The 25,816-nt window shown below is 38.5% G+C and overlaps 1 protein-coding gene and 2 pseudogenes across 2 annotated transcripts; 2 read left to right on the top strand and 1 right to left on the bottom strand.

Moving 5' to 3' along the window:
- The first annotated feature begins 8,713 nt into the window (after window positions 1-8,713).
- LOC148586475 (NADPH-dependent aldehyde reductase-like protein, chloroplastic pseudogene) lies at window positions 8,714-9,606 on the top strand (annotated as a pseudogene).
- Window positions 9,607-9,685: 79 nt separating this feature from the next.
- On the top strand, window positions 9,686-11,487 carry LOC132179946 (protein NDH-DEPENDENT CYCLIC ELECTRON FLOW 5-like; annotated as a pseudogene). The gene is made up of 3 exons (XR_015911990.1): window positions 9,686-10,309; window positions 10,407-10,915; window positions 11,296-11,487. The product of XR_015911990.1 is annotated as a protein NDH-DEPENDENT CYCLIC ELECTRON FLOW 5-like (transcript).
- A 1,082-nt stretch (window positions 11,488-12,569) lies between these two features.
- On the bottom strand, window positions 12,570-16,766 carry LOC132178593 (PHD finger protein ING2). The gene is made up of 7 exons (XM_059591045.2): window positions 16,544-16,766; window positions 16,384-16,455; window positions 16,070-16,296; window positions 14,107-14,170; window positions 13,704-13,960; window positions 13,532-13,570; window positions 12,570-12,879 (listed from the first exon to the last, which is right to left on the bottom strand). Exons 1-7 carry the CDS (start codon window positions 16,587-16,589, stop codon window positions 12,769-12,771), a joined length of 816 nt encoding a protein of 271 aa, XP_059447028.2. The 5' UTR covers window positions 16,590-16,766; the 3' UTR covers window positions 12,570-12,768.
- Between the last annotated feature and the right edge of the window lie 9,050 nt (window positions 16,767-25,816).

The raw sequence follows: 25,816 nt of genomic DNA, 5'->3' as shown, positions 1-25,816 counted from the left end.
CTTAGCCTTAGATAGAAAATAAGTGATTTTTTCTTCTATCTCTCAATAAAACATATCAACTCCAAACGGTTATAATACGGTAAAGAAATCAATGGGTTAATGACACCAAAAAATGGTGAAACATTTGTTAATAATCAAAAGGTCAAACTATAATAAAAGTTGTTAAAGACTAACTGTCAAAACTATAAAAATCAATTAAAACTAATTTTTATTTAATAACTCATAACCAAGTAATAAATACAAACGGTCATAAAAGTTATATCTCATAACCAAGTAATAAATACAAACGGTTATAAACCAAAAATGGTTAAAGATGATTTTTATTTCTCATAAAAACTCATGAAGAAAATATCAAATGATAAAACATTTTCAAGTGACTAAAAAAATGAATGTTTGTAACAAATATTACAACAATCCCTCACATGTTACAAACATTAGAATAAAAGGAGATTGAAAGCATGCATCGATGTGGTACCCGAAAGTTTTAACCGCACCTAGGATAAATAAGTAGGAACTTAATGAATCGTGGTAGAGTTAAACTCTTTTAACCAAATCCACAAGTTAAACAAACTTATCATCCACATAACTTTCTCCAAAAACAAAAAATTAAATTAATTCAAATAAATAAAATTGGGTTGTTCTATAGCGGGTTGGCGCCTTATACAGGCCATGCGCCTCTGGGCTTGATGAGTGCTCTAGGGACTTGCCAAAGTCTCATAGAAGGCGGCACCACCTCTACACTCACATAGGTGGCGTCCATCAAGAATGTGTGCAGAGAACACCCCATCCCAACAAGTAGGGACTATGGACCCGTTAAGATTTTTAAACTCATCCTTACTCACTTTGCATCTTTTGTTATTACACCATAAAATGGCTTTCATGAGCGCTCTAGAGACCTACCCAAGTCTCATAGCAGATAACACCTCCACACTCATATAGGTGGTATCCATCAAGAGTGTGTGCAGGAAACACCCCATTCCAACAGATAGGGACTATGGATCCATTAAGAGCTTTAAGCTCATCCTTAATCACTCTGCATCTTGTACTGTCTTACACCCTAGGGATGGACTCATCACTAATCTTCTCAACAAGATAGTTAATAAACATAAATTGACAGTACCATACCTCATTTCACTTGTGACTTCGTTTCCTATTAAACCTCATTCATGGGATCTTCAATCACAGAGGTTGGGTATCAATCACAGTGTCATGATTTGGGTATCAGTCCTATCCCCCTCGATGCTTCTCTCACTAGCCTTCTTGCTAGTGGCATGGTCAAAGAATTTGCAGAATTCTTTTATGACCTCACAAAGTCCATGGACAAATACCGGTCTCAATAAGCTACCTCACAATATGGTGCACTTTCTCATTATAAATTCTTTACTCAAGCTTTGGCAGCCTGACAATCACAATAAACACATAGATCCAGCTATGTTAGCATATAAAGGTAAATTAAATAAATTAACCAATAGGTTCTTTAGCCATTCATCTTCAGTTCATGCCTTCTCCAAGGCAATTAACTCTGACTCCATAGTAAACCTTGCTATGCAAGTCTTTTTGAGGACTTTCAAGAGATAGCTCCTCCAGCCAGAGTAAACACATAATAATCATTAGTAGGCTTTGCTCATTTGAATCAATAATGTAGTTGCATTCCTTTCAATATAGCAGGATAATCACAATAAGACAAACCAAAATTAATTGTGCCCATTGAGAATCTCAACAATTTAGAGATCGCATCACAATGGCTCAATACCATGATTGTGAGTATATCTACTCAATTTACTAACAATATATGTAATACCAAGACATATACAGTTTGTCAAAACATTAAGCTACCAATGATTTGTGCATATTTTTCTTGCAATAACACCATCACCATGATTCTTAACCAAATGTATTTTTGAATCATATGGTGTAGAGCGTTGTCCTTAAAGGTTGATTCGTGCCTCCTGGAGTGTATAACTCGGTGCGAACGGATCCTTTGACACACAACCTCCCAGGATTAGACTATAGTGTCTATCTTCGTTAATGACGCACTTCCAAATAACGAAGAACAATAGAATAACCCAATTGTCAAAGTTGATGAGGGACTTCAGATTATTATTTTGTAGAAAAACTAATAATAAAGCATATGCCATGAAACAAGTGTTTTGCAACACACTATACGGCCTCAGCTTTAGATAGAAAATAAGTGATTTTTTCTTCTATCTCTCATATATGTTCTTACCTTCAATGTATTAGTATATCTATATATACAAGTGCTAGAAAGTATGTCATAAAGGAAATCTAATGACCAAACGGTCAAAACGTTAAAAAACTCCCAAGCATAAAACTTGTTATAAAATGCAATAAAACATATTAACTCCAAATGGTTATAAAACGGTAAGGAAATCAATGGGTTAATGACATAATACCAAAAAAGGGTAAAACATTTGTTAATAATCAAATAGTCAAACTACAATAAAAGTTGTTAAAGACTAACGGTCAAAACTATAAAAATCAATTAAAACTAATTTTTATTTAATAACTCATAACCAAGTAATAAATACAAATGGTTATAAAAGTTATATCTCATAACCAAGTAATAAATACAAACGGTCATAAAAGTTATATCTCATAACCAAGTAATAAATACAAACGGTTATAAACCAAAAATGGTTAAAGATGATTTTTATTTTTCATAAAAACTCATGAAGATAATATCAAATGATAAAACATTTTCAAGTGACTAAAAAAATGAATGTTTGGGTTTCAAGTGACTAAAAAAAATAAACGTTTTGTTTTTTTGGGGTTACAGGGTTTCGAGGTTTTTTTGGGGCCTTGCTGACGTGGCATAGGCTTCCTAGGGGTTTTTGAAATATGGTTGGTTTTTCTGTGAATAAGGCTACGTGCTTGATTGTTTCCGCGCGTGAGGGCGCGTGACTATTCCGACGACTGTGTTTCTGGTGGAGGTGTGCCGGAAATACACTGGTGATTGCAATTTAGAGGAGGTGGAGATCAATTGGTGAATGATGGCTAGAAGAGCCAATAGAGGTCGTGGCGGGAAAAAGAATACCAAAGTGAATTTGCAGGAAGAGAAGGTGGCTATGGAAGATGCTTCGCGATCTGGAGATTGTGATGTTGAGTTGAGTGAGGAGGAGGATAATTGTAAGATTTTGGAGTGTGCAGATGCGATTCCAGAATTGGATGATTTGAGATTACCAATTGAGGGTACTTCGGCTGTCGAAGGAGACTCTGTTGTTGAATTGGTTGGAAATGGTGTAGAGGTTGTTCCTGTTAAGGATAAGGAGGTGGATATGAGTGAAGCTGGAGGTTCTGAAGCTAAAAACAATAAGAATGTAACTCATGATTGGAGACAATTGTTCAGAACGGAGAAGTCTCTAGGCGCTTTGCAGTTTTTTGCACCTATTCGAGAGGAGGGGAAAGTTGTTGTCAAACCTCCTAAGGAAGCGATTGAGGCAGGTATACTGAAGTGGTCTCCATCACTGGTAGGTCAGTTTTTAGATAAACCCCTCCCTTTCTATATTGTTAAGCGTACTGTGGATAGTATGTGGGCTCAATATGGGAAAGTGGAGGTTTTCTTGCTGGAGAATGGTCTCTATTTGTTTCGATTTGCTGATGAAAGGACCAGGGATGAGGTCATGGAAGCTAAGCTATGGCATATAGCAAACAAACCTTTGATCCTACGTAAATGGACTCCAGGTATGCAGTTACTTAATATCTTTATCCACTGTACCTGTTTGGATTAAGCTGCATAATCTCCCAATTGAATTTTGGAACTCTACATGCTTGAGTTATGTAGCTAGTGGAGTTGGTAAGCCTCTTTGTGCTGATTCTGTTACTGAAGATCAGCTTAGGCTTGGTTTTGCTAGGGTATTGGTTGAAGTGGATATTGATTCTGATTTTCCAAGAGAGGTTGAAGTTGTAGATGCTGATGGGGGGAGGGTTGTAGTAGGAATTGAGTACCCATGGTTGCCTGTTAAATGTAAGAAGTGTAAATCCTTTGGTCATTTAGCACATGCTTGTACCAAAGTGGAGAAACAAGTTTAGATTCCTAAAAGGACTGAACCTATCCAGCAAGAATTGCATAAGCAGGTTGGTGTTGGGTCTGGTAAAACCATTGGGATGCAGATTGTGTCAGCTCCTAGGGTTGCTGCTAAAGACCAGTGGACTAAAGTTAGATATGCTAAAAGAACTCCTATCTCTAAGCCTGCTGCTAGGGATAATCATTGGACTAATTCTTTTCACTTGCTGGCAAGAGCTGATGGCAGAGGTGATGCTGATGAGGTGAAAGGTGCAGGAGCTGTTTCTAATACTCTGCAAAAAGTGATTGAATATGCCTTAAATGAGGAGAGTGCTAATCTCTTGGTTGACAAGGGGAAAGGCAAAATGGGGGAAGAGGAGGAGGTGTTAATGAGGGGTTTTTCTCCTACTGCATGAATTTCCTTGTATGGAATGTGAGGGGTTTAAATCATCCCTCTAAACAGCTAGAGGTGAGGAGATTGATTAAGGTTCATAAGATTAGCCTTTTGTGTTTGATTGAAACTAGGGTTAAGTTTCATAAAGCTGATAAAGTTAGATCATGCATTGTTCCTGATTGGGATTATGTGTATAACTATGATCAGCATTTTTTGGGAAGAATTTGGATTTGTTGGAAGCACTCTGATTTTGAAGTAACTGTTCTCAATAGGAGTGATCAAAGTATAAACTGTGTAATTAAATCCCTAAATCATAATCTCTGTTGGTTTCATTCTTTTATATATGGGGATAATAATGGTGTAAATAGGAAGCTGCTGTGGACTGATTTAGTATCTTTGAAAGCTAGAGTAGGTCTTAATCCTTGGATGATTTGTGGTGATTTTAATGTTGTTAAGACCTTGGCAGAAAAGTGGGGATCTGACAAGTTAAATTCTTATGAAATGGAGTTTGGGCAGTGTTTGAATGATTTGGAGGTCTTGGATATTAATTTCAGTGGCTGTTTTTATACTTGGACTAATAAAAGTGAGGAGCCTCGTTTTGTGGCCAGGAAACTTGATAGAGTATTGGCAAATGAGTTTTGGTTGAATGATTTTGGTAAAACCATTGTGGAATTTCACTCAGGGGGAGTTTTTGACCATTCCCCTGCTATTATTTCAGTGGGTAGTATGCAGAGTTTTGGTCCAAAGCCTTTTAAGTTTTTCAATTTTTGGCTGGAGCATCAAGATTTTTTGAAATGGGTTTTGGAGGCTTGGAATATTCAGGTGGATGGGGTTTCTATGTATAAACTGTATGCTAAGCTCAAATCTGTGAAAGCTATGCTCAAAGTTCAGAACTTGTCTTGCTTTGGGAATCTAAAACAGAAAGTTATGGAGGCTCGTGAGAACTTAGATATGGCTCAAAAGGATGTCATCGCTAATTTTGGGAGAGCTGATTGCTTGCTTAAAGAGAGAATGTCTTCATGCTTATGTTTCTCTTACAAAAGCTTAGGAGTCTTTGTTAAAGCAAAAAGCTAGAAATAAGTGGCTGCAGCTAGGAGATCAGAATAACAGTTTCTTTCATCGGTCTCTTAAGGTTCAGAATGCTAAGAACACTGTCACTCATTTGTGGGATGAGCAGGGTAATAGAGTGGAGGATGTGGAGCAGATCAAGCAGGTGGCTATCCAGTTTTATAAGAAGTTGTTAGGGTCGGATCAGTTGCAATTCACTGATGAGAAAGCAGCTAGGATTAGACAGCTTATTCCTACTGCCATTCCTAGTGATAAGGCTGCTATTTTGGAGAAGGAGGTTACTGCAGAAGAAATAAAGGAAACTTTATTCCACATGCCAGCCAACAAGGCCCCTGGTCCTGATGGGTTCTCTACAGAATTCTTTAAGGCCTCTTGGTCTATTGTTGGAGAAGGGGTGGTGGCAGCTATTAAGGGGTTTTTTGCTTGTGGCAGGTTGCTTAAGGAGGTAAATGCTACCATTTTAACTTTGGTACCTAAGAAGGTGAATCCATCTACTATGGGGGATTTCAGACCTATAGCTTGTTGTAATGTGATTTATAAGTGCATCACTAAAATCATTTCTAATAGGATGCTCCCTTTGTTGGGTGATTTGGTTAGCCTGAATCAATCAACTTTCATTCCTTCAAGAAGCATTTCAGAAAATGTCTTATTGGCTCAAGAGATTGTGAAAAATTATCACAAGGGTAAAGGGGATCCTCGTTGTACTTTGAAAATTGATCTTATGAAGGCATATGATTCTGTCAATTGGAACTGCATGTTACATTGTCTTCATTGCTTTGGGTTTCCTTTGAAGTTTTTAAGTTGGATTAAGGAGTGTATCACCTCTCCTAGGTTTTCCATTTGTTTAAATGGCACGTTGGTTGGCTATTTTGAAGGCAGGAAGGGGCTTAGGCAGGGGGATCCTTTGTCTCCTTACTTGTTTGTTTTAGCTATGGAGGTGTTTTCAAGGATTATGGCAGAGCAAACTGGTGTTGGATCAGGTTTTCAGTTTCATCCCAAGTGTGTGAAGTTGAAACTTACTCACTTATGTTTTGCAGATGATCTTCTTATTTTTTCTGCAGCAAATTTGAATGCTATTACTATTGTAAAAGCTGCTCTACTTGAATTTGAAGAACTCTCTGGTTTGAAAGCAAATCCTACTAAGAGTTCTTTCTTTTGCTCTGGGATTTCAGATCGAGTGAAGCATATGTTGCTAGGAGAGCTGGGAATGAATGAGGGCCATCTTCCTGTTAGGTACCTTGGGGTACCTCTCATTTCTACTAGACTTTCTGCAGCTGATTGTGGGGCTTTGTTGGATAGGATTGCTGGGCGCATTGACTCATGGCTTTCTAAGCACTTATCCTATGCAGGGAGGCTCCAATTATTATCTTCTGTGCTTTACAGTTTGCAAGTTTATTGGACTAGTATCTTTATTTTGCCTAAGAAGGTCATTAAGGCTATTGAACAGAAATTTAATAGGTTTTTGTGGAATGGGAAGAGTGAAGGGTCTGCAAAGTCTAAGGTTTCTTGGAAAGAGCTGTGTTATCCTAAGAAGGAAGGAGGTTTGGGCTTGAAACAGTTGGAGACTTGGAACCAATCTGCTATGCTTAAACGTGTATGGAGTCTTTTTGCTAGATCAGGGTCTATTTGGGTGGCCTGGGTGAGAGAAAATTTGTTGAAAGGGAGGAGTGTCTGGAGTGTTGGCTTTCCTCAGACCTGTTCTTGGAGTTGGAGAAAGATTTTGAAGTTGAGGAGTATAGCTAAAAGGATCTTGAAGTTTGAAGTTGGAAATGGGGAGAATATTCACCTTTGGTTGGATTCATGGCATCCTTCAGGTATTCTATATGAGGTTTATGGCCATAGGGCTGTTTATGATGCTAGAAGCAATGTGGAGGTTAAACTCTCTTCTGTAATTCTTAATGGAGAATGGCATTGGAGACCAGCCAGATCTGATGCTCTGGTTGAAATCCAAGCTAGGCTTCCTGAGATTAGGTTTGCTCCTTATGATAAGCCTGTGTGGACTGCATCTAGGAAGGGAACATTTGTTAGTTCAGAAACTTAGGAATTGCTGAGAGAGAAGAAAGAGGAAATTGCCTGGTGGAAATTGGTTTGGTTCTCATATGCCATTCCCAAGCATGCTTTCATTTTGTGGCTTGCTATACAAGATAGACTTGTAACAGGTGAAAGGTTGCTTAAATGGGGGTTTCAAGGTGATATTAAGTGTCTGTTTTGTCATAATCAAGTTGAAAGTAGGGGGCATTTGTTCTTTGAATGCAGTTTTAGCTATAGAATCTGGAAATTCTGTATGGCTCGATGTGGAGTGGACAATATTCCAGTTATTTGGGATGAGTTTCTGCAGAAAGGAATTCAAGAGTGGATGAATAAGTCTCTTAAAGGTTTTCTTTGCAGATTGGTTCTAGGTTCTGTTATCTACAATTTATGGTGCACTAGGAATGAGCTAATGCATTCTGGTCAACCTAATACTGAGGAGCAGCTTTTGAAGAAGATAATTTGGGAGGTGAGGTCAAGAATTGCTGGGAAGGGAAAGTTTCCAAGAACTAGAGAGAACCTGGGTTTAGCTTCTTTGTGGAATCTGCATGCTGACTTGCTGATATAGTTTCTGTGCAGGCTTGTTATTCTATTTTTCTGCCTTGCTCTTCTTCTTGAAGGCTGGTCTCTTTTTGGAGAGGTTTTTTAGTATTGCTATTGGTGTTGAGTAGTGTCTTTGAAGTTGGTTTGCTTTGTTTTTTTTGATTTTAGACCCTGCGTGGTTTTTCTGCAGATTGGTTTCTGTTTGTTGTTTCTTTGTAAAGCAGCCCTGCTTTGGATTTTCTTTTGGTAGTGCTGGTTTTGCCAAATTGTTTGTTGTATGCATTTGGCTTGCTTGGAGAAAGTGTGAAGCCCAGCGTGGCTAAGTCTTGGCCTCTTGAGAAGGCTTGTAATTGGAATATCTTTGTAGTTTGGATTGGTTGTTCTTGAATGAAATTACTTATTCATCAAAAAAAAAAAAAAAATGAATGTTTGTAACAAATATTACAACATTCTTTTCTTTAGATTCCTAATGCTTTGGAATGCTAGAAAGACTCGCTTGGTTTGAGAAGTCAACTTCTTGAGTAATCCATTAATTTCATCATTCAGGAATCAGAACCAATCCTTAATTCATCTCTTCACCTGAAGACCTAAACTTGTCCAGAATCAATGGATATATTTTCAAGTACCTATTGGAGCCAATATTGATGATAAAGGGCATGCCTATTCTTATCCCAGGTTAGTTTCTTCCTCCAAATTTGTCATAATGCTTTGCTGACTTTGCTAAAATCTGTTAATTACCTTTTTAAAAACAAATAAAATAAAAAAGTTAAAACCTCCTAATTAGCTGAGTTAACCCTAAAGTGCAGATCAATAAATGTTCATCAGGAATAATAACCAGTTCCTCACGTGGCATTGGCCGTGCCATCGCCATCCACCTCCACTCCCATGGTGCAAGGGTTGTGCTCAATTATGCTTCAAGCTCAACAAAAGCAGGTATTCTAGCGTCTGAGCTCAATGCCTCGGCTACCCTTTCTCAGCCTCAAGCAATTGCAGTTCGAGCAGACGTTTCAGAACCAGATCAGGTGAAGCTGCTCTTCGATAGGGCTGAACAAGAATTTGGCTCAATCCACATCCTTGTAAACTGTGCTGGGGCGCTTGATCCCAAGTACCCAACTTTGGCCAATACAACTGTGGACGATTGGGATATGACATTTAATATCAACACCAAAGGTGCATTCTTCTGATGTAAAGAGGCTGCTATTCGGTTGAAAGAAGGAGGCAGTGGAAGAATCATCATGATATCAACCTCAGTTGTTGGATCTCTTCTACCAGGGTATGCAGCTTATGCAGCCTCCAAGGCAGCCGTAGAGACAATGACAAAGATAGTGACTAAGAAGCTCAAGGGTATGGGAGTGGCTGCCAACGCTGTTGCACCAGGGCCTGTGGCAACTGACATGTTCTTTGAGGGTAAATCTGAGGAAACGATCAAGAGGATTGTGGATGCCTGTTCTCTGGGCGGACAACTCACCTCGTGGGATTCTTAGCCGGTGATGCTGGAGAGTGGATTAATGGGCAGGTGATTAGGGTGAATGCTGGATCTGTTGTTTGAACATCTCTCTCCAGCCTCCACGCCTTCTACTCCTGCTCTGCTTTTCTTTTCTTTTTTTTCTTTTCCCTTTCATTTCATTTCTCTTCAAATCCTCTTCTCGTGTCTGCTTGTTGTCTTACCAGAAAACTATCACTGAATTTGTGTATTCATTTTCTATTGGTATGCTTGATCCCCATGGAAGCACCTGCCATTAGACCATGGCCTGCAGTTCACTATTCTTACCCAATTTCATTCCCATATCCACTACAACACCTGCTAAACATTTGGTTTCATCCCACCCTTGTCTTCTTCCTCCATGTCGTTTTGTTCACTACTACAATACCAAGAGAGAATTCCCAATGCCAGCAGTGGCTTCAATCCCCTACCAACCCATCAACGTGGACTATTTAGAGGGAGAAGTCAGTGCCCATGGCGTCACCTTTGAAGGTTTTGGTGATAGCTGCGTTGCTAAGATGGGATTGGAAAATGGAAGCACTGCCACCTTGATGCTGCCAAGCGGCTTAATTACATCCTACAAGACTCCCATGTGGCATGGCGGCACGGTAGAACAACTGCTGCACACATCAGTCTCTAAAGGGGAGAATGGTGGAGCTGTCATTCAAGCAGGGGTGCCTTTGATTGTTGCAGTGATGGCCAAGTTTCATGGTGTCCGCGCAATTGGACTCTTCTTGGTATAAAAGGTGTTGCTCAAGAATCTATTCAGGTGTATTTCTTTGTTTGGTTCATGACGTAGACTTCTATTTAATTTAGGTAAATTATCTGCTCAGTGAAAGAATAATATATGAACTGGTCGAATGCAGGTAGATCTGATAAGTAGGGATTTAGAGGACATGCTTGAAGTAAAATACATTATGACTCCAAGAAGATATCTTAAGCTCAGAGCTTGTAGTCTCGAACTCAAAGCCTTCATTGCTGCAACTGAGGGGGTCCATTGTAAGCCAATTGACAGTGAGCAAGCCTGATGCTACTTATGCAATCGGCTTAGAAGGATCAAATTTCTTCAACAGGCCACCATTTTTGACAAATTTTGGAATAATTCCTCCGGACTTCGGCCAGAAAAATGACTCTGGTTTTGGCCAATTATGGGGTCAAATGTCACTGAAAGGACCTTTGTCTGGTTGGGGTACAAGAAATCCAAACGCAGATGATGCAGCAGAAAGCAGCCCAAGAGAAAGGAAAGAGGAAATGGCGGGTGAAGAAGATGACAACTACAAGCACTTAACAGAAGCATTGGACAACTATAAGCACTTAACAGAAGACTTGAGTTGGATATACACCAGTGCGCCTCGGAATTTCAGTCATTGACAGGGTACTTTTCTCTTGCAATAACCAAATTCTAACATCTCCCTGTAAATTGCTGCAAAATCGATACTTACACTACAAATAATTGTACATGATAGAGCATTCGGCAAACCAACTTATCGAGTTTTGGCAACATTCATGTGTCTTGCACATTTAGAACATGGACATCTAGGATCTCACACATAGCTTTTGTTCCCTAGAGGGCTTTGTTTCTGAAACAAGTCCATTCTAGAAGGTAGCTTACATACTAACAAAAATTACTGAGGACTTTGTTTTTGCAACCCATTGATAAGGACATCCACTGATCCACACTGTTGGTGGTGACCTTTTCATACAAAAATGAACAATTTTCTTCCTGTTTCCTTTCTGACCTTTATCATGGAACAGGGTAGAAGCAACTCAAGCTATGAATATTGTGGGTCCTGAAGAACAATGGAGAGGTGGGCTGCAGTTACACAACCCAAATCTCTATATTATTTGTAGGCATGCCATTGCTTTCATGTTATTTGCAGGCAGTATAGTCAAGGGTACATGACTTTGTTCACTGCTTTACTGCTCATCAAGTTGATGTAAGGTGCTTTTATCTTGAGTTTAGTATCTCTTTAAAAAAGAAAACTAAAGCATATTTTGTAGTGGAAATGAAAAGAAATTGTGAGCTTGTTTGGTTACCTGTTTTGGAAACAGTTTTCTGTTTCCAAAACAGCAAAGCACATTTCTTTTGAACTACAAGTGTTTGGCTAGCTGTTTTAAGAATCAAAACAAATACAGGTAAAAATACAAAATATGGAAACATGTTATACATGTTTCCAAAAGCCAATCTCTTATTGCTGGTTGAAAACACGGAGATTTGTGAGAAAACATGCGCACCCGTTTAAGTGTACAGTGACTAGCAAAAGTACAGTCGCTCTTTTGAATCGTTAGAAAGGCAAAAAAAAAAAAAAAATACTGCATTTTCCACAAGTAGTGTAGATCCCTTTCATTACCTTGGGTGAGTGTCTTCTTTCTATTCTTCATCGGATCTCCTTCTTTCTCTTCTTCAAAGCAAGAACACATATCATTCAATTCACTCGATCTCCTCTTCAACAACCACCCCCCTCTTCAAAGCAACATGTCCACTTAATTAATTTTCGCACCTGCCTCTTACAATTAGGGCTACTAATAGAAGTTTTCCTAATTCTCGGCTTTCCTGCGCACGAGAGACCACTGTTCCTCCAAGAATGATGTGTCTCTTAAAATTACTATTGAGCTTGTGATTGATCATTATTAGATTTTGAGTAAATGATGATTTTAAAAACCATCTAATTTTTAGAGTGAGACAAGAACTTCTAAAATTACCCAAATTTGTGAAAGCTCTTTGGAAGCTTCAAAATCTACAACACAAGTATTTGGATTTTTCCTGGATAATATATTTTTCTCCAAGAGGGAGTGTGCTTGAGGGCAGTGTTATGCCATTAGGCTAAAATCTTATTTCGAAACAGCTCGCGCCAAAATCTTCGTTTACCGCCCTTTTTTTTTTTATACTCCCCGGATCTGACCAGACAATATATGCACCATAATAAATAGACAAAAGTTAAAAGGGCGAAATGACCACCAGTGCCCCTACTTGTTGGTCCGCAGGCCCAACAAACTTAGTCAAATCTATATGGTAAGCCAATCTTCAATGGATATAATTTCTGATTACTAATCTAATTAAAATTTTCAATCTCATCAATCAGAAACATTATGCAGATTGAATGGTGATAACTCATCCAAATTTCCCATAATCTAAAATTTCCTGGTATAATTAACATTTCCCCACTTCTTTTCAGCCTAAAACAACAAATAATAAGCAATTAACCAAGCAGGTCCAATCTTCCAATATCAATGACATTGCTGTAATAGTCTGCAGGTTGGACAATACCATTTTCCTTTGAACCTTGTCTCAGGTGTCAGCCCCACACATGAATAATGGAACCATTCACCTCCTTGGCACTGTCAACTTATTATAAGTCAGCTAATCCATACAAGAATCCAGAAAACAACAATGATATGATATGATGCAGACTGCTTATCATATCATTGTAAAAGAAGCTTATGAAACAAAACAATTGTAAATTATTTTGGATCCTGTGACAGAAATATGCATTTATACTGTCAAAGAGGAAAATTTAAAGTACACAAAGTGATAGTTTCGGAAATAATTTGTTCATATGGATATCTAGAAAGTGCCATCAGCATTCCTCATGCAGAGAAAAACAAACCAGAAACTATAAGTCTACAAGGTGTCAGTTTTCAAATATCCCAAATTCCTTTCATTTTATAGCGGTGCCAATAATAAATATTAAAAGATAATCAAATGAGAAAAATGGTTTAGTAGTAGTTAACCCACTATTAAATGTCTTCAATTCATGTGGATTTCACACATGCAGTTATGACATGTTTTGTAAGATCCCCCGATTTATCCTATGTGAATTGCACAAACATTGTCTACAAATTTTTCTCAAGTAGCTACAGCTGAGACTTCTTATTGGCTCTGGTTAGTAAACTTTTATATCTAATTTGTAGACGCAATCTAAATACAAAGAAGCCATAAGACATATTATAACTAGAGAAAAATATAGATAAGGAAGAAAACAAGACTCACATTTTCATTGTCACAGGCAATCATATCTCCAAATGATACCTGAAAGATCCAGACAATTATAGCACTTTAGTAAATGAATAAAAGCAGTTGAAGCATAACTGAAAAATCTGGAAACAATCTAGACAAGAGCTTCCAATTAAAAAATGAAAAAGATGGAACCAGAAATCAGGACCTGATGACAGACACAGTAGGTGGGTTCATTCGGATCTATAGGTTGATCAACATCCATGGGGGCAGCAAATTCCTTTTTATGGATTCCTGGAGGAGGCATGAGCTCAAAATCCCTATCACGCTCCCGATCCCAATACCTATCCCTATAATCAAGCCTTTTTGATTGAGGCGTTCCATAGAAGGCCTTGCGTTTTTCACTTTTAGGGACAACAGGTAACGGGGGTAGAGTTGCTGGTTCATCTGGTGCTATTTTCGCCTCTGACAAAATTGGAAAAAGGAAAAGAAAAAAATGTAAGGTAGATAATCATTTAATAAAACTGCCATCTTCTAATAGTTTCATATACTGGGACAAAACTTCTTTCCAAATCACACAAGACATGATGATAACAGTAAAGTTCACCTACCTTGCTTTAGATCTTCAACAAAGTTGTTCAGGTCCTCATCAAGTCTTTTTACATGGCTATCTATCTAAAGCAAATGCAAACCACAAGGTACTCTGTAAGCTCTAGTTATACGAGAGAGGATGTTGAAAATCCACAATGTATGAAGTTGAAGTTATACTTAACATCCAGCCACCCCAACACCCCCGGGGGGCCCACCAACAAAAAAAAAATATGCCGGTTAAAAAGAAACCACAAAACTGGCTCTAGGTTATGCAATACAGTGCTTGAACTAATGTTATATACAGTGTTATGACATAACTGGTTTAGCCAAGGAGAAGAGGTTGTAGGAACTACAAAGCATCATGTGATATCCAGGTCAGAGTCAAATGAAACTTCTGCTGCTTAAGTCAGTTCAAGCCTTCTCAAGTCATAATTTTCTTAGTATGTGTAGTAAATTATTATTTTTTTAATAAGTAATTCAATCTCATTAAAAAGTGAAATATGGGTATTAAATTATTTGTATGCAATAATGTGAATCTCAATGAAGTCCAAAACCAAAACTTAACAAATAACGAGAAGTTGGAAGAAATTTTGAACATTTATAGGAAGCTAAACTGGCAAAACATCAAAATGATATCATGGAGAATGAGAGAATATCTTGAAAAGAAAAAATGGGAATTCAACTGAAATATACCCATACTGGTTTTAATGAGTTAACTGGGCTCAAGTTAATGAGAGTATCTTGAAAACATTTTTGCATAACCACAGGATTAATACTGGTCTTTGGGGAAATAGAAACCTCCCATGGTGATGAAAAACCATACAGGATTAATAATCACTGGGATAGGGTTTGGAGAAGCCAAATAGGCTGCTTGTGCTCATTGTGGCTACATTCTGGGTTGTACGTGTCCAGTGATGCAGAATATACGTACATGTATTTATTGACAACTGCTAGATGTATCTTTAGGGTTGTTCTAGATGCAACAAGCAGACTTATGATTACCAAATGGTACAGCTGGATATTTTTAGGGCAGAGACAGACTTTATTTCCAGAGAGTAATTTCATGCTTAAGCATAGCTCAGCTTTATTCATCCATGATTTATCTCTTCATACATTCTATTGAAAAGGATTTTGTTAGTTTCTTTATGTAAAGTAGAGGAGGATAGAGGAGACATATGAGTCTAAGATAATTGCATAGCACCTCTATGATCTTGTTTTGCTTGGCTACCATCTCTATACCACTAATTCTCAAATTTCTTTCCCATTGGAAGTTCCCCATAACTAAAGTTTAAGATGAGATCCTCTCCATAAGGTTATATAATATGTGACAAGAACATACGGAGAGCAACCATAGAGGCGACTAACAGAATTTCACCACAAACTTAGTCATTTGACAAGTAATTGGGGTGCCCATATTTGTTAGAATGATGTGGTATAGAAAAATGCACTTCAAATTGAATAGTCATCAAGCATTTAAATCACAGATGGGTGTGAACATACAATGAAGCGACTTATTTGCCAACATTTTCCATTTATAGTTCTGATATTGGGAACATTCTCCCCATTGAAATGATATGGTAAACCTTTTACATAAAGAAGGCTTTAGAGTGCACCTGAGGTGCCTTATGCTTTCAATGATATCTCGATTATTTATCCAAAAGAAGAAGGCTTTAGAGAAACCTTTCCCATAATTACTTTTATTATTGGATATAATACTTCTAAACAAGGTAATCCTAGAACCCTTCAGCCACAAACACGCATTGCTCAATTGTGATTAGTCTTTCAACCTAAAATACCACATATTTGAACAAATTCTACTAAAAAAGCAAAACCATTCCCTATTCATGAACTATTCACACCCCAAGTATGTTGAGAAAAGCAAAAAAACATTCTACCATCAAAACCAATTATAAAATACAACCGTGATAACACATAACATTGTTGAGCAATGCATAAAAGCTAATATCAATAAAAGAAGCCTACCAGGTCATAAGCTTGCCGTGCTAACAAAACCTTCTCGGTGCATAAACTCAACGCATTATTCTGGTTTGCCTCAATATCCTTTCGCATTTTCTCAATCGCCGCCTCGTCTTCTTGATTGTTATTATAATTATTATTACCATAATAGTAATTATTATTCCCCTTCTTCGAGCTCTGTGAAGCCAATCCCAAGCAGTACTGGGTCTGCTGCCTCGTCTGGATTATCGTTGCTTTCATCCCCAGAAAATCAAAATTTTCAACAACAAACACAAAAAAGATATTGGAAAATTAGAAAAGCAGAAGCATGAGCGCATTACATTGGGAGCGTTCGTCAAGTTCTCGGATGGTATTGAGGAGCCTCTGAAGCTCAGCGGGTAACGTGCTTGCGTCTGTGGAAATCTCCAAAAGTTGCTTTTTAGGCGAAATTAATTTTGAGAAAAAATCTGGAATAATTAGAGGAGTCTCAGAGAGCCTTACACTCTAAATAGTCGTCGACGTACACTCCAGTTCGTGCGATTGCCATTGCTTCTCCTCTTCTTCTTCTTCTTCTTCTAGGGTTTCTCTGTATGGTCCACGAAGTTTAAACGAAGGGAAAAGACCCAAAACGGTGTCGCCTTCATGTTAAAGTTTTGGGAGAAATTACCGAACCGAGACGGTTAAGGAGGTGTTGACCGTTGGAGGAGCGGGGGAGGTCTGTTGGTGGTGGGCCTCACTGGAGGGCTGTGCCTGCCAATTGAAATTTATTTAATCAAACACTAGTCGGGATGGCCCGTGAAATACACTTCGTTATCACTATAATTGTTAACATTGTAATATCATACATATATCATATTATAAAATATATTTAATATCTAAATTATTCAATAAGTATATATTGAATTTTATAAACAAATAAAATAAAACTATAAAATTGAATAAATATGACATACCAAAACGAAAATAAAAGAGACTTAATTTAGATAGTACACATATCTTGTTACTTCAAATCAAAAGGGGTTGAAAAATATATAGCACATTTATGTTTACAGTGTTTATCTGAATTAAACTAAGGTATAGAAAATTGTAATTTCATCTAATGTGATATTAGAAATATTGTATTTCCCTAAATATTTCTTTAACGTGTACCTTTTCCCAAAGCAATTGATTAAAAATTATGTTCATAACTCTCTCTCTCTCTCTCTCTGAGCATCACATGATGGGTGGGTTTGTGGTTGCAATAATTTTTCCTTTACTTATTGACTCGGTGGTTCTGTTTTAGAGATTTACTTTTAGTGTACATTTTCATGAAGAGCGTTTCTTAGGTGTCAATGGCAAATGTGAAAGGGAGGGCAATCAAAGCAAAATACTTCCATAATCAAGAACATAATGAATTTAGTTTGATGGCAAGAGAAAAATACAACTAGCAGTTTTGAAATTTCGATGAAGATTGCTTCTAGGTAGATTATGTTTTTTAACAGGAAGCATGTAGAAGTTGAATCTGTTGAAGGGGTGCTTACTTTTTTTTTCTTTTTTTTTTTTTTAATTTTAATAAAAAATGGTAGGCCGAGAAAGCCAATTATAGCTATTTTACCTGGACATGACTATAATAACATCTACCCGCTAAGAGCCGCACAAGAGAAACTTAGACAATAAGAACTGCATGCATTTTTTTAAGTCCAACTAAATCATAACTTGACCCAGCCGCATCATGGCATTAATAAAAATCCAATAGTCCCCACTTTTCCAATTTCGTACTTCATCTTTTTCTTTTGCCTTGATTTAACCAAACATGCCGGGAAAAAGGTTGAATTCTTTGACATTATATATCTTTCCATCTACACAGTATTTGGCACAATGTTTTTTACTCTTGTATATGGATAATCTTCATATTTTGGATAATAACCTAATCAATTAAATGAAGCATTAACCTCTCAACCCGAGAGCTTGTCTCTCTCTTTTCCGGGAGCTTGTCTCTCTTACCTAGCTCCTTTGTGAGTTTTTCTTCCTTTTCCTTTGTTCCCCTTGGGGTTCCCTGGCTCCTTTTCCCTTTTCTATTTCCCTTGTTCTTTTCTTTTCCAGATCTACAATTTTTTCCAGCCCCTTTGTTCACAGATATTGGTTCCCTCAACCATCGTTATACATCCCCTTTGTGACTCTTGACCCATCAATTTCCAATTCCTAGGAAAAAAAAATTTAAAAAAAAAATTCTATGTGTGAGTTTTTCACTCTACAGAGCTCTGGCCCTGTCCCCTATCTTCTTTTCTTTTGGTTTCCTCCGCCTCCTTGTCGGTGGATGACTCAACCTCTTCGGACTCAGAGGTGCTTTTGTTGGTTGAGGCGGCCGTCTGTTTGGTGTGACTTGCCACCCATCACACGTGGGCCCCACTAGTTCTCTACTCCTTTTGGGTTTAGGAGACTTTTGTCCAAGTTTGTTTTGGAGTCATTCTCCTATGTGTAATTGGACTCCTTGTTTGACTTAGAGTAGAAGTCCTAGACCAACATGTAAAAGGAGAGTTAAGCTTCTATATAAGGAACAAAGTACAAGGTGAATTTGTGTGTGTGCCAAAAATGTGAAGCACCAAAGGGAGGAGAAAAAAGAGAGAATTTAAGAGAAGGAGGTACAAGGGCAGCAAGGGTGTTTTCTTCTTGGTGGTTTTTGGAAGAGCCAAAAACAAGTAATTAGAAGAAAAAGGGTGCTGCAGAGTGAGAGAAGAAAATAGAGATCAGTCGCCATCCGTTCCAGCAAAAGAAGAGTTTGTACATCTGTCTTTTGTATTCTATTTTGGGAATAATCTCTCTTGTGTGATAGTGAGATTTGGGATCTAAGTGATTTTCTTTCTATTATTTTTGTACTCCATCTTTTGATAGTGGATTTTCTCCGGGTCGTCTCCGCCAGTGGATGTAGGCTTGTTAAGCCGAACCACTTAAATCTTTGTGTCGTGTGTGATTGCCTAATCTTTGTTATTCCGCATTCTTCTTATTTTTCACATCTCACGGGTCTTGGGAAATAGGATTAATTTCCTAACAACTAGTATCAGAGCCAGGTTCGAGTGGGAGCGATGGCAGGTGAAGAAGGAAAGATGGGAATCGAGAAATTCGACGGCAAAGATTTTGGGTTTTGGAAGGTACAGATTGAAGATATTCTTTATAGAAAGGATCTTCATCAACCTCTTTTGGAAGAACAACCCGACGACATGGATGATAACGAGTGGGCTCTGCTTGATCGTAAAGCCCAAGCAGTTATCAGGTTATCACTGTCAAAATCAGTTACACACAACTTTGTAAAGGAGAAGACCACGGCAGGTCTAATGGCGGCTTTGTCAAGCATTTATGAGAAGCCGTCGGCTAACAACAAGGTGCATCTGATGAAGAAATTGTTCAATCTAAAGATGGCGGAAGGGGCTTCGGTGGCCCATCATCTCAATGAGTTCAACACCATCACAAATCAATTATCCTCAGTGGAAATTAATTTTGATGATGAGGTTCGCGAGTTAATCGTCTTGGCATCTTTGCCCAATAGCTGGGAAGCAGTGAGGATGGCTGTGAGTAACTTTGTAGGAAAGAGTAAACTAAGCTATGAAGACGTCAGGGATTTGATTCTCAATGAAGAGGTTCGCAGAAAAGATGTGGGTGAAGCCTCTTGTTCTGGTGCTGCTTTAAACCTCGAGACTCGGGGTAGAGGACAAGATAGAAACTCTGGTCAAGGCAGATCAAATTCCAGAAAAGGGATAAGCAAATTCAAATTCGGCCAACAACCTGACTGTTGGAACTGTGGCAAGACTGGCCACTATAAGAAGAATTGCAGGGAACTGCGGAAGGAGACTGAGAATGATTATGCAAACATAGTGACAGAAGAAGTATATGATGCCCTACTTCTTTCTGTTGACAATCCCCTTGATTCTTGGGTCTTAGACTCATGAGTATCTTTTCATACGACAGCAATCCGTGAAATTCTCGAGAACTATGTTGGTGGAGATTTCGGGAAGGTGTATTTGGCTGACGAAACGGCACTGGATGTTGTGGGCTTAGGCGATGGTCGCATTAGAGTTCACAGTGACTCGGTATGGAAGCTGCAAAAGGTCAGGCATGTTCCGGAGCTGAAAAAGAATCTTATTTCAGTGGGACAGCTTGATGAGGAAGGACATTCAATTTATTTCCACGGTGGAAAGTGGAAGGTCAGCAAGGGAGCTAGGATTTTGGCTCGTGGTCATAAGACGGGTACTCTCTATATGACCATGAACGCAAGGATACAAATGCTGTTGTAGATACGACTGCTGACTCAAAACTATGGCACCTAAGGTTTGGGCACATGAGCGACAAAGAGATGAAGGTACTTATGTCAAAAAGGAAACTACCGAGGTTAAAGTCAGTTGAGTCTGATTTGTGTGAAGGCTGCATCCTATGGAAGCAGAAGAAGGTGAGTTTCGCGGAAGTTGGCAAAGCACCTAAGCTTGGAAAGCTGGAGCTGGTACACACGGATTTGTGGGGTCCCGCACCAGTGGCATCTCTTGGAGGCTTGCGGTATTACATCACATTTATTGATGACTCAAGCAGGAAGGTATGGGTTTATTTCTTGAAAAGTAAATTTGATGTATTTGAGACTTTTAAGAAATGGAAGGCCATGGTTGAAATTGAAACGGGCTTGAAGCTCAAGCGTTTGAGATCAGACAATGGAAGAGAATACGAAGATAGGGGGTTTAAACAGTTTTGTGCAGTGAATGGGATTAGAATGGAGAAAACTATCCCGGGAATGCCGCAGCAGAATGGCGTGGCTAAGTGCATGAACAGAACTCTCAATGAGCGTGCTAGGAGTATGAGGTTGCATGCTGGGGTACCAAAGACTTTCTGGGCTGATGTAGTGAGCACTGCTGCATACCTGATAAATAGGGGGTTTTCCGTTCCCCTGAGCCATAGACTACCGGAAGAAGTCTGGAGTGGAAAAGAGGTAAATCTTTCACATCTGAAAGTTTTTGGTTGTGCTTCGTATGTCCATGTTGAGTCTGATGCTATGAGTAAACTAGATGGTAAATCTAGTAAGTGTTTCTTCATTGGATATGGAGATGAGGCCTTCAGTTATCGATTTTGGGATGATCAAAATCGGAGGATTATTAGAAGTCGGAATGTGACTTTTAATGAGTGTGCTATGTACAAGGATGGGTCAAGTGCAGAACCTGAAGTTACAGAGCATGAACCGAAGAAGTCTAAGTTTGTTAACTTAGATGAGCTTTCTGAAAGTACAGTGCAGAAAGAGAAACAATTTGTGGAGGTGGAGCTTGATAAACAGTGTTCACTCACGGATGAATGTGATGACAGAAAATCTTCAAGAAACTTACAGCACTGGGAAGAGTCTTATTCTTTAGCAAGAGGCAAAGAGAAACGTGATCGAAAAGCAACAAAGAGGTATGGCTTTGAGGATATGATTTCTTTTGCTCTAGCAGCTAGTAGTGGAGATCCATCGTCTGTTCAGAATGGTACGCTGAAAGAGGTAGAGTCACTACGGAATGGTAAAGCTTGGGAATTGGCAGAATTACCCAAGAGAAAGAAGGCCAAAGGGTGCAGATGGGTCTACAAGAAGAAAGAGTCATTGGAAAAAGTTGTACGGTAGACGGGGCTGATAGGGAGGCATGGTGTAATGTCTAAATCAAGTCCTATGCTCAAGTTCAAGAGGCGCTTGGACTTGAGCGACACTTGTAGAGTGTGATTGCCCTTGGGGGCTGAGGCGGAGACATCTGGAGGAGACACCTTTTGGTAGACTTGATGGGATTCAAGTCAAGGTGGAGATTGTTAGGTGTGACTTGCCACCCATCACACGTGGGCCCCACTAGTTCTCTACTCCTTTTGGGTTTAGGAGACTTTTGTCCAAGTTTGTTTTGGAGTCCTTCTCCTATGTGTAATTGGACTCCTTGTTTGACTTATAGTAGAAGTCCTAGACCAACATGTAAAAGGAGAGTTAAGCTTCTATATAAGGAACAAAGCACAAGGTGAATTTGTGTGTGTGCCAAAAACGTGAAGCACCAAAGGGAGGAGAAAAAAGAGAGAATTTAAGAGAAGGAGGTACAAGGGCAACAAATGTGTTTTCTTCTTGGTGGTTTTTGGAGGAGCCAAAAACAAGTGATTAGAAAAAAAAGGGTGCTGCAAAGTGAGAGAAGAAAATAGAGATCAGCCGCCATCCGTTCCAGTAAAAGAAGAGTTTGTACATCTGTCTTTTGTATTCTATTTTGAGAATAATCTCTCTTGTGTGATAGTGAGATTTGGGATCTAAGTGATTTTCTTTCTATTATTTTTGTACTCCATCTTTTGATAGTGGATTTTCTCCGGGTCGTCTCCGCCAGTGGATGTAGGCTTGTTAAGCCGAACCACTTAAATCTTTGTGTCGTGTGTGATTGCCTAATCTTTGTTATTCTGCATTCTTCTTATTTTTCACATCTCATGGGTCTTGAGAAATAGGATTAATTTCCTAACACAGTCCTTCAGCCCCCCAACTCTCTATGAGAGTTCTTCCATGGAATTGGCGGGGGTTAGCTCGTGCCCTGACTATCCGTACACTTCGAGCTCTTAACAGGCTTCATCCGCCAAACGTTATTTTTTTTGTCTAAGACGAAGGTACAGGCTCAAAGAATCCAATTTGCTTTAAATCACATTGGTTTCCCTTTTTGGTTACAAATTCCTCTTGTTGGCTCCAAAGGTGGTCTATGTATAGCTTGGAAGCATGGAGTGGAAATTGAGCCCATTCAGCAGGATTCAAATCATATCTCTTGTCTTGTTTACTCGGATCTTCCACATAGCCCTTGGATGTTTACATGTGTTTATGCACCTCATACTTACCAGAGGTGTAGTGATTTTTGGGATTTCTTTTTAGATATGGGGAATTCTTTTGGAGGCCCTTGGCTTCTTTTGGGTGATTTCAACTCAATTCTCTCTCCTGTGGAAAAATTTGGTGGGCGTCTGTTTGGCTCTCTTTCTCACAAGCATTTTGAAGATTTTGTCCACTCGAATGCTTTGGTTGATTTGGGTTTCAATGGCAACAAATTTACCTGGAGCAATCACAGGCAAGGTAATGTGAATATTAGGGAGTGTCTGGATAGAGGTTTAGCTAAAAGGACTAGGTGCATCTCTTCCCCAATTCTCTTATCAGCATTATCCTTGGCTCCAACTCTGATCATTGTCCCCTTCTCTTGTCCACGGCTGGCACTTATCAAGATCTTCCAAAGCCTCTCAGGTTTGAGGCTTTTTGGACAAGAGATCATACCAGCCATGAAGTAGTTGCTAGCGCTTGGTTGATGGATGTTCCTGACTCTTTGGCTTTCTCTCATAGCAGAAAATGGAAAAGCACAAAATTTGCTCTCAAATAGTGGAACCATCGTCATTTTGGAAGAATTAAGTCCTGCATTAAGAAGTTAATGTCGGATATTAACGTTATTCAGAGCAAGCCTCATTTCATCTCTAATGCATCTTTAGAGCAGAATCTCCAAGCTGAGCTTCAAGAACAATTACTAAGAGAAGAGATTTTGTGGAAACAGAAGTCTAGAGAGCTCTGGCTTACCTGCACTGATTTGAATACAAAGATTTTTCATGCTTCTACTGCTTGTCGAAGAAGGTATAACTCCCTAACTTTCCTTAGAGCTTATGATGGTTCTGTTCTTAATAGCAGGGAAAACATTGGTGCATATATTGTTGATCATTTTTCTAAGTTGTTTACTTCAACTAGTCTGATGTGCAAATTATCTACCTAAATTAATAGATAAATAATTGTACGTTTTACCTGCAAGTGCACAAGGTCAACATGGTAGTATAAGGTGCAAGTACAGGATCATTCCCACGAGGATTGGTAAATTATGTTTATAAGTAAATTCCTATTTAATTAAAAGATAAAATTCAATTGTCACGATTGAATTCAATAAAATAAAAGATAAACAAAAACTAAAAAGGATTAGGGTTTTGATATCCACAACTAATTATATTAAGCTAATATCCAATGCTTTGATCAAGTTATGTCTATCTAATGTTTGTCAACCTAAGGGCATGGTGTATACTCCTTAAGCTATAGATTTCCCTAAGCAACGAGTTAGGCGTGGTGTATACTCTTAACTCTTTTCTTCCCTAAAGGATTTAGCATGGTATATACTAAGTTGTTTTTTAAAAAAGCATATGTTCTATGAAAATCGACAAACACACGAGGCCTAGGGCATGGTATATACTCCCGGTTCCCCATGTTGATTAACTCAAGAATCCGGCGTGGATATCTCTTGTTACTTATGTTAAACCCAGGACTCGGTCATCTAAATTGATTTAACTAACTAGTCCATACCACATGCATATGTTGATCCGGCACACACATATGAGGAATTCATGCAAGCAGGTATTAATCAAGTTAAATAGCACAACAAGATCATCACAAAGGCGCCAATATTGAAATATTAACAACACATAACTAGGGCTTCAATCTAGCCCTAAAAAAAATATAAACTACATAATAAAGATAAAAGGTGGAAGAGAAGAAAAACCCCAAACTCCTCTTGATGCAGCCTTAAGTTCCTTTCCAGAGCAGCCTTCAGTTCCTTTCCAGAGCTTGTGCCTCTTTCTCCACACCTATGCCAGAGGTTTATTTATAGGCTTTAGAAGTCCTTGTTACACAAGTAAACCTAGAAAATTCGGAGTTTTAAGTCCAAGTCCAATTAGGATAAAGAAAACCTAAGTCCAAATCGGAATAGGATTCGCCCAAAATTGCAGTCCCAACTTGCGGCGTGATTTTGGCCTTGCGGAACTCCGAATTGAGAAAATGCTATTTCAAAATGATTTGTAGCCCTTTGAGTTATATTTCCAATGCCGCTTGAATCACCTCAATCGGATATCTGAGCTTAAAGTTATGGTCAAACTACCGAGACATGTTCAGAATCCAATTTTTTATCAAATCCGATTTGACTTCAATGTGAGAAATTCCAAATTGATCCTTTCCTCTATAAGATTAAACTTAACCATGATTGGCTAAGCTCAACCATATCTTCTAGGTCTTCCCAATTTGCCCTTTAAGCTTGTAATTCTTCCAGAAACGCTTTCTTTTCTTCCAAAAGCCTAAAAAACAAAGAAAATACAAAAATGAGGTAAAATGGCCTAATTAACCAAAACCAAAGGATTAAAACATGCAAGTTAAGGGCTGAAAATATGAATATTTTAGCACTTATCATAGTCCTATTTTGGATGATTCTTTGAGTGATTTGTTTAAACTTGTTATCATTGATGAGGAAAATTCTGACTTGTGTAATATTCCGGATGAAAGAGGGATTTATGATGCCATTGTGAATCTAGGGCTTAACAAAGCTCCTGGCCCTGATGGGATGACTGGGTTATTCTACAAATCCTATTGGCCTATTGTTAAACTCTCTATGATTGCCTCAGTTCAATCTTTCTTTAGAGGGGATTTTCTTCTAAAAGAATTTAATCATTCTAACATTGCCCTTATTCCAAAGATTGACAACCTTTCTCAGGTTCATCATTATGGGCCTATCAGTCTCATCAACTTCAACTATAAAATTATTTCCAAAATACTTTCCCATAGATTTAAGCCTCTGCTTCACAAGATTATTTCTCCTACTCAATCAGCTTTTCTGAAGGGAAGATCTATTCATGACAATACAGTTTTGGCTCATGAGCTTTTTCATTCCATGAAACAAAAAAAAGGGTAATGGTGGCCTCATGGCCTTGAAGTTGGATATGGAAAAGGCTTTTGATTCTATGGAATGGGATTTTCTTATTCGGATCTTAACTCTTTTG

Source organism: Corylus avellana, chromosome 4 (genome assembly GCF_965113065.1).
Source record: "Corylus avellana chromosome 4, dhCorAvel1.hap1.2, whole genome shotgun sequence".
NCBI classification, from domain to species: Eukaryota; Viridiplantae; Streptophyta; class Magnoliopsida; order Fagales; family Betulaceae; genus Corylus; species Corylus avellana.
This window is presented reverse-complemented; position numbering and strand designations above follow the sequence as displayed.